The 13,969-nt window shown below is 35.1% G+C and overlaps 1 protein-coding gene across 2 annotated transcripts in view; it reads left to right on the forward strand.

Annotated features, from left to right (window-relative positions):
• DENND4A (DENN/MADD domain containing 4A) overlaps positions 1-13,969 on the forward strand; it is a 94,270-nt gene that overhangs the window by 22,210 nt on the left and 58,091 nt on the right. For both annotated transcript variants that reach the window (XM_010834551.1, XM_010834552.1), the window contains exons 4-8: positions 5,408-5,477; positions 7,842-8,011; positions 8,905-9,146; positions 10,673-10,739; positions 12,156-12,214. In XM_010834551.1, coding sequence (XP_010832853.1) covers positions 5,408-5,477; positions 7,842-8,011; positions 8,905-9,146; positions 10,673-10,739; positions 12,156-12,214 — 608 coding nt within the window. The remainder of the gene's footprint in view (positions 1-5,407; positions 5,478-7,841; positions 8,012-8,904; positions 9,147-10,672; positions 10,740-12,155; positions 12,215-13,969) is intronic.

Genomic DNA, 13,969 nt, shown 5'->3' on the forward strand with positions numbered 1-13,969 from the left:
TATTATTTGAATGTTGGTGTGTTTGATATTGTCCCAGAGGTCTCTGAGAGTATCCTCGGTTCTTTTCATTCTTTTTACTTTATTCTGCTCTTCGGAAGTTATTTCTTCCATTTTATCTTCTTGCTCACTGATTCATTCTTCTGCTTCTGATATTCTGCTATTGATTCCTTCCAGAGTGTTTTTAATCTCAGTAATTGTGTTGTTTGTCTCTGCATGTTTTTTCTTTAATTTTTCTAGGTCTTTGTTAATTGATGCTTTCATTTTCTCCATTTTGCTTTCAAGGCTTTTGATCATCTTTACTATCATTATTCTGAATTCTGTTTCAGGTACTTTGCCTATTTCCTCTTCATTTATTTGGACTTCTGTGTTTCTAGTTTGTTCATTCATTTGTGTAGTATTTATCTGCCTTTTCATTATTATTTTTTTTAACTTATTGTATTTGAGGTCTCCTTTTCCCAGGCTTCAAGGTTGAATTCTTTCTTCCTTTTGATTTTTGCCCGCTAGGGTTGGTCCAGTGGTTTGTGTAAGTTTCATATAGGATAAGCTTTGTGTTGAGTTTTTGTTTGTTTTTCTTTCCTCTGATGGGCAAGGCTGAGTGAGGTGATAATCCTATCTGCTGATGATTGGGTTTGTATTTTTGTTTTATTTGTTGTTTAGATGAGGGGTCCTTCACAGGGTGCTATTGGTGGTTGGGTGATGCTGGGTCTGTATTACAGTGGTTTCCTTTTTGTGAGTTCTCACTTTTTGACACCCCCTTGGGTTTGTTCTCTGATAGTCTAGGGTCTTGGAGTCAGTACTCCCACTCCAAAGGCTCAGGGCTTGGTCTTGGAGCTCATGTAACTGAAGGAATACTTGAACAGGAAGCACACATGATCTCCAGTGATACTGGTGTCACCACACAACTCCACTCAGGAGTTTGAAAATTCCAAGCCATTTTTGCTTCTGGTCTTTGCCTGAGATGTTACTTCTGAAACCTCCTCCTCTATCCACTTTCTGTCCCGTCCTTGCATTTTGATTTGTTGATGAAGTGTGACAATGGAGAGATTATGGTGCAGGAAGAAGGTCACGGTAGCGAGTAAGTTTTAAAAGCCTTATATGGTACTGATAGTGATGGCAGAAAGGGTTTTTGAACTTTTTTGTAATACAATGTCTAGCTTTAACCTCATTTCAAATTTGGTTTAGTGTTTTAGCAAGGCTGTTCAGGCTCAAAGATACTTGCCATTTTCCCATTAGTGATTTTTCCCTTTATTTTATAGATTTGCTCGTTTTAGATTGAAAGTAAATTTTTTGGAACCATTACTAGGTCTTATTAACCAAAGTGTTCAAGGTAGACTTGTTACATTGAAACCAAAACCAGAGACATAAGTTTCTGTTTTTCCTTACCCTGATGTATTGGTCCCAGTGTTGGCAGAGTATTAATTCTCTCCTGGAAGAGTATAAAAGAAAAGAGAGAGAGAGTGTAACCTAGTGTGAACAGAATGGACTCCAGCTAACCTGCTGTATTTGCATTCCAGATACATGTCTTGGACAGGTTCTTTGACTTTCTGTGCTTCAGTTTCCTCATCATGAAACAAATATAAAGTAGTGTTTTATCACAGGCTTTTTGTGAAGATTAAATGTTTACTATTTGTAAAGAACGTAGGATAGTGCCTGGCACATAGTAAGTGCTATACAAAAGTTAGCTATTAATTACTCCTTAGTTAACTCTGCCTTTTCAGTCCCTTCTGTGTGTATTTAATGACTGAGAAGGAGCTTTTCTTTTGTTGCTGTTGTTGTTTAGTTTTGAGATATAATTAACATACAGTAAGGAAGAACTTTTATTTTTGCCCAATGTTTAAGTTCCTCTTAGTTCCCTTAAGAAACATTATAGGAATAAAAACCTCTTAGATGTTTATTTCCTTACTCTTAAATCTAGTTATCAGTCCTAAATGTAGAGAAACTGTCCTGATCTTAGTGGTTGGTGTCTTTTTTAAGCAATGGGTTGTGGTTTATATCTATTAACAATCTCTGTTTCTATTGTCTATAAGGTAGTAAAAGTAAATTTAGATCTTCAGAGTAGACATACAATGACTTCTAACTCTTTCAGAAATACTAAAATAGACATGCAATGCAGGAAACTTCTTTTCATATCTGTTGATTGTGTATATAATCAGGAAATGGTTAGGAATAAATTACTGATGTGTTGATAATGCTCAGGAGTATAGTTATATTATAGATTATTCTTGGTTTGGGGAGATTAGGTAGGTTGAATGAAAGCATCTTCTAGTTTTTGAAACCAGGAGAAAATAAACCTAAAAAACAAAACTGAAGAAAAAAAAAAAAAAGGAATGAAACCAATCTAATGAACATGAGGAAATGGATATTGAGTCTTTCTTCAAATTCCTACATGATTTTTCTACCAGGCTGACAACTTTGGTCTCAAAATATATTTCCCCTACTTCTCCAACCTCCCATTAAAAGTTTATGGGAAAAGTTTTCAAGAATGACTAGTTTTTAAGCTTTGGATCATAAGCCCTAAGTGATTTGGACTTTGATTGTTTAGAATAGAATGATAATATTTTAGAGCTGGAAGAGAATTTAAGAATGTCATGTTGTCCAAAACTGCGAAAATGTGTAGTTAAGGATATTTAGACCTGGTGCTTTGATGCACACAGCAAACGTTTGGACTAATTTGGACGTTTCCCTCAGTTTTTGACTCATTGAGAGTATTTTTTTTAATACTCTGTACAAATGGTTCTTGTTTTACAGCCTTTCAAGAATGTCAGTACTTGATTTAGCAAGTTTACTTAGAAAAGCAGAGTTATTAACCAAGCAAATAGTTAAATCATGTACGTAATTCCAGAAGAAATGTTTTTGCCATGGCAAACCACAGTATGGATATTTTATGGGTTAAACATTTAAAGTATTTTAAGAACAACAGCCCTTCCTACTGTCTTTTTTGCTGAACCTTTTTATAAGAAAAAGTTTAGAAAATGTTCTCATATTTAGTTTTTATATTCATGGCTCTTTTCTTCCAATCTCCAAATTGGTGTTGTTGACTTTATCTCTAAGTCCTTGTGTTTTATTTTAGGATATTCCTTTTGGTTTCCACCACATCCACATGGTCATATATAGTTCTCCTTTTATCATCACAAAGGTTACTGAAGGCTTTTTGTTATCTTTACAAATTTGGCTTATTAGGAACTGGAGTTGGGACTTTGCTATACAGGACCTTTTATAAAATTTTTACCACCAAAAAAACTAAAGGCCCAATCTGCTGACACTCATAATATCCACTTGAATTTATACATCCCTTCTTTTGATGTGAAAATATTAAAATTTTTATTAGAATCAAAATCTAACAGAGTAACAAGCATAACTTAATGTCCAAATAAGTATGATTTAACATACTAATCTGCTTGGGGACATATTAAAAAAGTTTAAAAAAGTGGGAAATTTCTGGGTGAGGAGCTAACTTACTGCAACATTGTTCATAACCACACCCTGGAGAGGAAGCAACCTAAATGTCCCTCAGTAAGGGAATGGATAAAGTAAATTGTTTCATTAATGGAATACTATCTACCAGTTGAAGTGAAGAAAGTAGATCTGTATCAATTTTACTAATTCTCAAAAACATTTTGATGAGTGAGAAAGCAAGCCATAAAGGCATGTATTCAACACTTCACCATTTATGTAAAGTTATAAAGCATATAACATAATGATATATACTTAAAGATGTATATATTTACATAGTAGAAATTTTAAAAATGCATGTGAATGAAATGCACTAGCTTCAGGCCAATAGTTAACTCAGAGGACAGAAAGGAATGGAAGATGAGGCTTTAGTTAAATCTGTAATTTTTTTGTTTATACATTAAAATATTGGAAGCAAATATGGTCATTGTTAACATTTAAAGCTGGGTGATGAGTAAATGGGTGTTTTTATGGTAGTCTCTTAATATTTTTAAAATGTATTTCTTAAAGTAAGTGTATTTTCTTTGTATATATTTGTTCTCAGTGCTAAGTATCTGTCCTCATGTACTGACTGGTCCATGCAAGCACTCTCCATCATGTATGCACAAACACATCACCTCACATTCATTCCTTTAACAAGTATTTATTAAGTATTTTTATATAATAGGTTTTTTATATAATAGGTACTGTTGTGGGTGCTCCAGATACAGCAGTGAGCAAAACAAAGCTTCTACCATCATGGAGCTTATTATATTCTAGTGCTGAGAGGCAGATAATAAATAACAAAATATGCTATATGCCAAATGGTGGTAAGTGCTATGTATGGAGGAAAACAACAGCAACAACAAGAGAGGGGCAATAAGGAGGACCAAGGAAGGGAGAGGGAGACTTGGTATTGCATAAGAAGTGATGAAAGGAGGGCTGTCTAATAAAGTGACGTTTGAGTTGAAACCTAAAGGAAGTATGTTTTGTGAGTGTATCTGTAATCACCTCTTGTCAATGGTGGCGTCTTCTAAGTTACACATCCATTTCTGGCTTCTCACCTTACCTCCATTTGACTCTACACTTGGATGTCTAATAAATGTTTCCAAACTTACTGTGTCTAAATCTCCTTTACTCTCAGATTTGCTTTACCCGCAGTCTCTCCATCTCCTTTGGGGACTAGGAATTTGAGACTCTTTTGGAAATAGCTATTATTTAAAAGTGTGGTACCAAACAGATGAGATCCTTTAGAGAAAGTAAAGAAGAGACCACATTTAATGATCAGGAAAAGAGAGGATTCTACAAGGGAGATTGAGGACTGGCCAGAGATGTGGTGGTGAGGGACCAGGAGAGTGTGATGCTTCAAAAGCCAAGAAAGAAAAATGTTTCAGGAAGGGGGTCATTAGTGATATCAAAATCTGTTGAGAGACTGAAAAAGATGAAGACTAAGAATTGACTATTAGAATTGGTATCATTAAAGTTTTTAAGGTGTTCTTTTAAAAAATGGTGGGATTAAAACCTGGTTTGGAATAGATTCATGACAGAATAGGAAATAGGGAAATGGATATGGCGAATTACAACTCTTGAGTTTGGTATAAAGAACTGTGAAAAATCTGGCAATATCTGAAAGGTGCTGTAGAATCAAAAGGAAGGTCTACATCCACATGAGTGGATATTTCTTGTTTTTCATTTCTGTCCAAAGTTTGAACTTGGAATAAAATCTAAATTGTTGTGGCTCGGTTTTGTTTTAAATAGTTGCTTTCCTCATGTTATTTCTGTTGCAAGGAGAAAATACATTAAATTTTATTTCTGAAAGAAAATTGGGCAATAACTCCAATAAAACGCCAGCAAAATAACCAACTGAAAATAAAAAGAAATCCATCATTACATACTGCAGAAATCAAAGAGATTCTATTAAGTTACTGCCTTTTTAAAGTTTAATGATATTTCTTTTATTTTTTTTCAAATTCAGTGGGGATCAGCAGTATACTTATGTTATAAAAAATCAGTGGCAAAGACTAACACTATATCTTACAAAGCTGGTAAGTATAATTTTTCATGGAATACTTAATATGTAATGTATTATGGGACCAATAAGATTAAAGAAAAAAAAACTGTCTTAAAATGCGTTGTCAGGACTGAGACTATAACACACGTCTTTTGATTGTTTTGTCTTTATCCATACGTTATTGGATGCTTAGTGGAATATTAATTTTAAAAGAAGGTAAGGTTTTTTTTAAAATAATAGGTTTAAGTAAATAATAAGTAGATATCATTCTCTTAAAGTCTTAACTCAGAAAATGTGAGGAAAATATTTATGTTCCTTTTGAATTAGTTTCCTTAATATTTATACAGCTACTGTACTGTGTGAACGTTAGTCATGTCTGACTCTTTTGTGACTCCGTGGACTGTAACCCATCAGGCTTCTCTGTTCGTGGGATTTTTCAGGAGAGAACACTGGAGTGGGTTGCCATTTCCCTCTCTAGGAAATCTTCCTGACCCAGGGATCTAACCTGAATCTCTTGTGTCTCCTACATTGGTAGGCAGATTCTTTACCCCTGGCGCCACCTGGGAAGCCTAATATTTATATTAAATTTAGTCAAGTCTGTAGTTTATATGTAATTATATTTCAAAATAATCAGAAATATTATAAATAATTTATAATTTTATAATGCATAGTTGAAATTTTCAGTTGCCAAAAGCCTCAAAATATCAAGTTATTTACAAGAAAGCTGATTCAGCTTTTCAAAAAATAAAATTTTAAAGTTAGTACTCTAGACTCCTACCTTCTTCTGCCTGTGATTTTCTAGGATCCACAGTTCATTGCTGTTTCTGTAGTTTCTTAAAGGCTATACCATTATTTCATGACTTGAGAAAGTAATGGACAGTTAAGTGTAAATCCTCATGAGATCAACTGGTTGGCTAGCATATAATTTGGAGAAGGCCATGGCAACCCATTCTAGTATTCTTGCTTGGAGAATCCCATGGACAGAGGAGCCTGGCAGACTGTGGTCCATGGGGTTGCAAAGAGTCAGACATGTTTGAGTGATTTAGCAGCAGCAGCACCAGCATATAACTAGAGAATTTTAGAATTGCCTTGGACCTCAGTATATCTAGTTCATCTCACTTTATAGATGAGAAAACTGGAGACCTCTAGGTACACGACTTGTCCGAAGTCAAACAGCTATTAGTGGCAGACCAACCACTCATATTCCCAGTTTGTCATTTTATTTTTAACATTGTCTCATGATGGTTTCCACTTTAAGGATTCAAGCTTAGGAAACCTATTACTGTTTCTAGACCCACAAAATCCAGTAAAAGAGTCTGGTCTTGAGGGTTTGTTAAGTAGAAGATACCTAGACTGCTTTGTCAACTAGTCTGTTTAACATAAAATCATATACCACTTGAAACTCTGTTTTCCTATAATCTGAGATTATTCAGAAGCTGGGCTTAAGTTGATACTGTTTTAAAGACATTGTAAACATGTGACTTCTATTTTTATGTATAATTTTTCTTGTATTTATGCTAGAAGTCATATATATATATATAGTCCTATGGAATATCTGTTTTAATGTGTCAAAAAAAAAAAAACCCTAAGGTAAAACTATCAAAAACTAGTAAAGTGAATATGTGCATATTGAAAATTTCCTCCCAAAATAGTATGTTTATATGCTGTAAGGTTGTGTGAACACAAAATGAATTTTTAGGAAAGTGAAAGTGGAGTCGCTCAGTCGTGTCTGACTCTGCGACCCCATGGACTGTAGCCTACCAGGCTCCTCTGTCCATGGGATGTTCCAGGCAAGAGTACTGAAGTGGGTTGCCATTGCCTTCTCTAGAGAATCTTCCCAACCCAGGGATCGAACCTGGGTCTCCTGCATTGTAGTCAGATGCTTTACCATCTGAGCCACCAGGAAGTCTGGATTTTTTTTTTTTTAGGAGTGTGTGCATATTTGTGTATGTTTCTTTGTGTGTGCTTAGTTGCTGAGTCATGTCTGACTCTTGGCGACCCCATGGACTGTAGCCCACCAGGCTCCTCTGTCCATGAAATTTTCCAAGGCAAGAAGCTGTAGTCAGTTGCCATTCCCTTCTCCAGGGAATCTTCCCCACCCAGGTCTCCTGCATTGCAGGCAGATTCTTCACTGTCTGAGCTACCAGGGAATAGTCTTTTCCTGTTTGCCTTACTAGCCTTTGTGGATGAAGCTTGATAAATATTAAGTAGTTAATATGACTAGTTTAAGAATTAAAATCCACTTGAATCCTATTAAAGCATTCAGAGTTACTTGGTGAACATATATAGTGTTTTAGTCTTCCAGATGTGTTAAATAATAAAGCATTTTAGCATCATTCAAATTATGAGCTGCTAAATTCAAGAGCTGATGAGCTAATATTTATTATTGTTTTTATAGGTCTAATTTGTAGATACCCTCAAGAAGATTACGAGTCATTCTCACTCCCAGAATCTGTTCCCCTGTTTTGTTTACCAATGGGCGCAACTATTGAATGTTGGCCATCAAATAGCAAATACCCCCTCCCTGTATTTTCTACATTCGTGTTAACTGGAGCCTCAGCTGAAAAGGTACTCTGTGTTTAACAAATGATATCTGCAGTTTTCTTGTACATTTTCAAGTCTTAAGTTTTATATGCAGTAACAATAGAAACAATAACTGGTTAAATTGGATCGATTATATGCACCTCTTTCACATTAAAATAACTGCATCTGGAGACATAGGAAAAGAAAATTTTCAGTCTGTCTCACATATCCAAATGCTTTTCTTGTGGATACGGCCAAAGATTTTTTTCATTATCAAATGATGATCCTGCATTGCTTCATTTTCTATGTTACAAAAGTTTTAAAGTAATACTGAAGACTTTATTAAATATGCAGTGCTGTTTAGAACCATAGCCTATTAAGGTCGTTGAAATGGACTTTGATAATCTTGTAGTGCAATATCTTCATTTTATATATTGGGAAATTGAGGTCTAGAGAAATTCAGTGAATTATCTGAAGTTGAAATTTGTATTTCCTTATCTAAAATTCTGTCCTGCTCTCTACTAAATAATTATTAGGTGGGCCAAAAAGTTTGTTTGGATTTTTCAGTAGCATCTTACAGAAAAACCCAAATGAACTTTCTGGCCAACTCATTGTTTTCAGTCATTTTCTTATAGAGAATAGCAACACAATTGCTGTCACTCTTTATGAAAAAACTTAATTAAACATATTGTTTTCCAGTAATAAGGGGACCCAACAGTTGCACTGTGTAGTTTTGTTGTTGTCGTCATCGATGTTTTAATGTACTTCAAGAAAGCAAGAGCAATGTCTCTTCACCACTGTCTCTGGTACCTGGCACCTTGCCTGCCTCATAGGCATATAATGGCTCATAATAGCTCATCCATTAAATATTTAACCAATAATGTGATTTGAATAAATGATATAAGGTGTATTTATCAAATATATTATCTCTTTTCCAGGTCTATGGTGCTGCTATTCAGTTTTATGAACCATACTCCGAGGAGAATCTCACAGAAAAACAGAGATTTCTTTTGGGTTTAGCATCATCAGCAAATGAGAAGTCTGATAGTTCCAAGACAATTCACACTAATAAATGCATCTGTCTTCTCTCTCACTGGCCTTTTTTTGACGCATTCAGGAAGTTTTTGACTTTTCTATATCGTTATTCCATCTCTGGACCTCACGTCCTTCCAATTGAGAAGTAAGTTAGCAGCCTTCTCGGTTCAAAATTTGGCAGCTCTTTCCACTGTGTATGGTATATTTGTACTGGTAATTGAATGGGTTTTATTTGGAAACTAAATTTTTCAAGAGAAAAAAAGATTTGGTTGATTCAGTTATGTAATATTTCTCTTACTATAACTGTGTGTGTGTTTGTATTCAGCTGCTCAGTATGTCTGACTCTTTGCGACCCCATGAAATGTGACCTGCCAGGCTCCTCTGTCATGGGATTCTCCAGGCAAGGATACTGGAGTGGGGCTGCCATTTCCTCCTCCAAGGGATCTTCCCGACCCACATCACTTGCATTGGCAGGCGGGTTCCTTACCACTGAGCCATCTGGAAAGCCCCAATTAGATCTACAGTTTTGTTATTTTAGATAATTTTATTTCTGACAAAATGACAGAAATGTTTCATTTTTTAATATCTTGTGAAGTTTGGAGATCCTAATTGGAATTTTTTTTAAAGGTTTTGTGATTCTTATTTTACATATAATCTGGGCTTATTTTATTCCTTACTGTTTTTAGATATCTTAGATATCATTTAGATATCATTTTAGATATGCAGAGGCCTGGCGTGCTGCAGTCCATGGGGTCTCAAAGAGTGGGACACGACAGAGCAACTGAACTGAACTTAGATATTTTGGGCTTCCCTGGTGGCTCGGGAAACCTGAGTTCGACCCCTGGGCTGGAAAGATCCCCTGGAGAAGGAAATGGCAACCCATTCCAGTATTCTTGCCTGGGAAATAGCATGGACAGGGGAGCCTGGAGGGCTACAGTGCATGGGGTCGCGAAGAGTTGAGCACTTTCACTTTCACTTTAGATATTTTAGATACCATGCTCTTCTGATGTTTTCTATCCAGATGAAATTATCTCAGTTCTGCGGCCAAGATGATTTGGAAATAGTTTACAAGTAATATAGAAATAAAATAACTCTTTCTTTAAAATGATTGTTTACTATTGTTTCCTTTTTCCTTTTCCATGGTGTTCAAAACAAAACCCATCAATCTATCTTTTTATCTGTCTTCATCTGGGGAAAAAGCCCAAAAAATCAGCAATAGAATTTTTAACCTATTGTTAATCGAAAGTATATTATTCTTATTTTAGAAATAGTTAAACTCCTTCATTTTTCTGAAATACTCAATGGTTGCTTCATTTTTAAAATATGAGCAATTGACTAAAAATAAGTGTACTGCAGTACAAGAATTAGCTCCTTTGGTAATGTCCACATAAGGTAGAACTTACAGTGGCTTTTGAGACATTAATGACACAATTATTACTGGATATGAGAGAGTATTAATATGAAAATTTGGGGGCTGGGTTTATTCAGAAGGGACTTAAATGGTACAAATGATTTTGGTTGTTTGTTCACTTGTTTTTGTGGTAGCAGGGATTTCGAAATTATCGGTACACAGAGCTTTTGACTCAACATGAACTTGTGGTGACATGTTGACCTTTATAGCATATGGCATTCTCTTTGGAATCAATTAGGTTTTTGTTTGTTTGTTTTTAGGCATATTTCTCATTTTATGCATAAAGTTCCTTTTCCATCTCCTCAGAGACCACGGATTCTAGTTCAGGTAAGATTTTCTTGATGTAAGTGCTCTATTGAATGATTATGGACTCTGTCAAAATGTAACCTAAGTATAACAGTTTTATAAGAGGAAAGAAACATCAAATGGAATCAAAAGAGAACCAGATGCTGCTTCATGCTGGAGTTTGGACCCTTATGATTTTATTAACTGCCTCTCAGCCAACATCTAATGTTTCCTCTTAGATAAAGGGTTGTAGACTTGAAGAAGTAGACAGCAGTAGACATTTTGAACACATAAAAAGGGACTGCTTTCCTAAGTTTATTCTTGGTATTTAAAACTTTTGCCTTTGGCACTTACTCCCTAAGTTAAATGTATTAGAATAGATGAAAGAAAAAGTTGTGTGTTTTCCTAATTGCAGGAAGAATTGCTCACATCCTTGTGACGGGAAGTTTAAAGTGAACACAAATTATTTTCCCCATCTCTTGTCCCACTTGAATTTATCTTTCCTTTTTTGTTTATGTTTCTTTTTTGTTTATAATCTTGATATGTAAGTTGTTTTTCTAATCTATTTAAGCATTATTTTTGAAGTGATCTTGAGAGAATATTTCATGTATTATCTCTGTATGTGCCTTATGGTATTTATCATAACCCTTAGTGGACTATCATTCAAAATTAGAAATCATTTATAAATAGATATTTAAGATTTCTGTAAATATGCATAAAATTTAAAATGTAGATTAATTGTATTAATATATTGATACAGATAAAATGTCTAGAAAAATATCATTTTGATAAGCATTGTAAATAGTTTGCATATCTACATATCATCCCAAGTTCCTTCTTGATATTTAGTGCCAGAATATATATATATATAGCACATTCAGGTTGCATACACATAAAAGATTTATCTTATAGCTGAAGTTGGCAAGTTTTTTCTATTGAGGACCAAACAGTAGATATTTCAAACTTTACAGGCTGTGTTGTCTCTCTGAAAACTGCTCAGCTCCACTTTCATTGCACAAAAGCAGCTCTATGTAACATGTAAACAAATGTGCATGGCTCTATTTTGGTAAGACTTTATTTGTAAAAGCAGGTGGTCTGTGGATTTGCCCTGAGGCCATAGATTAACTAACCCTGGTTTTATGATATTAAATGAACAGTGTATTCTTTCAATGCAGGTTTGTTAAAATGGCATCAGGGAAATGTTGAGGAACAGAATAAAAGAATATGGTTTAAAGTAAGAAGAATTAGTAGTTAGGGCAGTCATCAGGACAAGTCATCAGGACATACTTTTTAGGATCTTAGTAAGTGGTTTAGACGATTCCTATACCTGGTGCATGGGAATATTGAAACTTTATGGGCATCATCTATATATGTGTGTGTGAAATTTTTTTTACTGGAAGGTGGTGTTTTAAAGTTAATCTTTATATTTGAAATACTTTATTTCATATTTATTTTCAGTTATCACCACATGATAATCTGATCCTCAGTCAGCCTGTTTCTTCACCTCTTCCACTAAGGCAAGTAAAACTTCATTGTGTTTCTCTAAATGTTTAGTGTAAACTAAAATAGCGTTCAAGTATTTTCTCTCTTTCCTAGGGAAAATTGCAAATGTTGATGGAAATACTTCTCATCTAATTGTTTCTTATTAAATTTCTTTTACTTAAAATTTAGGTTAAAGTTCTTGAAGAACACAGAAAAACTTTTACAATAGTGTTTGGTATTTTGCATATCCACTTAACTGTGATCAAGTGTGTACAACTGTTAATGCATAAATGAGTACATATGTCTATAGTTTATGAAAACGATTGTTTTTTAGCTTTAAATATCCTCTGAAAAATACTCATTTTAAAATTAACCCCCAAATAAAAAGTTACTTATAAATACTAGCCCATGGAATAGAATAATGTATTTCATCACCTTAAAAGTTCAGAGATTATGAAATATGTTTTTTCTAAAGTATCATTTCTTGATATTTAATTAGCCATGTACTTTTTCTAGCAGGGAAGTAGTTACAATATAATTAAGTTATTTGGTGGCACATACCTAAGGGAGAACAGCTGCCATCTTTGACGTTAATTTTGTAAGAATTGCAGATTATTTCATCACCAGGTCTTGGCCCTGGGTGACCAGTGTTTTCTTAACCTTTGTTTGAACTGTGAATAAACTAGAAATACTGAGACTACCAAGAGACTTTTTTTTTGGTAATGACTTTATTGATATATAATTCACATCCTATACAGTTCACCTAGTTAAATTGTACAATTCAATGAATATATTCACGGTGTTCTACAACTATGACTGTAATCAACTTCAGAACATTGTTGTAGCTCCAAAAAACACCTGTATCTTTTAGCAGTTACCCTCCCTTACCTCTACCATCCCTGCAAATACAAACACACAGACACCCTCCCCAGCCCTAGGCAACTGCTTATCTACTTCTTTCTCTACAGATGTGCCTGTAATGGACACTTTGTATAAATGGAATCATATAACAACATTTTGTGTACGCATTGAATTCTTTACTTGAACATTATCTACATGGCAGATCATTTTATAGAAAAAAACAGATAAATTTTCATTTTCCATATTTAATACAAGGCAGAAGACGCAGATGACTTCAAAACCTCATAAAACTTCATTGTTTTCATAGTGTGTTTCGGATGCAGCGTTTTCCCTACAAAAGAGCAACAGATCAGATCAGATCAGTTGCTCAGTCGTGTCCAACTCTTTGCGACCCGGTGAATTGCAGCACGCCAGGCCTCCCTGTCCATCACCAACTCCTGGAGTTCACTGAGACTCATGTCCATCGAGTCAGCAATGCCATCCAGCCATCTCATCCTCTGTCGTCCCCTTCTCCTCCTGCCCCCAATCCCTCCCAGCATCAGAGTCTTTTCCAGTGAGTCAACTCTTCGCATGAGGTGGCCAAAGTATTGGAGTTTCAGCTTTAGCATCATTCCTTCCAAAGAAATCCCAGGGCTGATCTCCTTCAGAATGGACTGGTTGGATCTCCTTGCAGTCCAAGGGACTCTCAAGAGTCTTCTCCAACACCACAGTTCAAAAGCATCAATTCTACGGCACTCAGCCTTCTTCACAGCCCAACTCTCACATCCATACATGACCACAGGAAAAACCATAGCCTTGACTAGACGGACCTTTGTTGGCAAAGGAATGTCTCTGCTTTTGAATATGCTATCTAGGTTGGTCATAACTTTCCTTCCAAGAAGTAAGCGTCTTTTAATTTCATGGCTGCAGTCACCATCTGTAGTGATTTT

The sequence above is a fragment of the Bison bison genome, unplaced genomic scaffold (assembly GCF_000754665.1).
Source record: "Bison bison bison isolate TAMUID 2011002044 unplaced genomic scaffold, Bison_UMD1.0 scf7180017864034, whole genome shotgun sequence".
In the NCBI taxonomy this organism is placed as follows: Eukaryota; Metazoa; Chordata; class Mammalia; order Artiodactyla; family Bovidae; genus Bison; species Bison bison.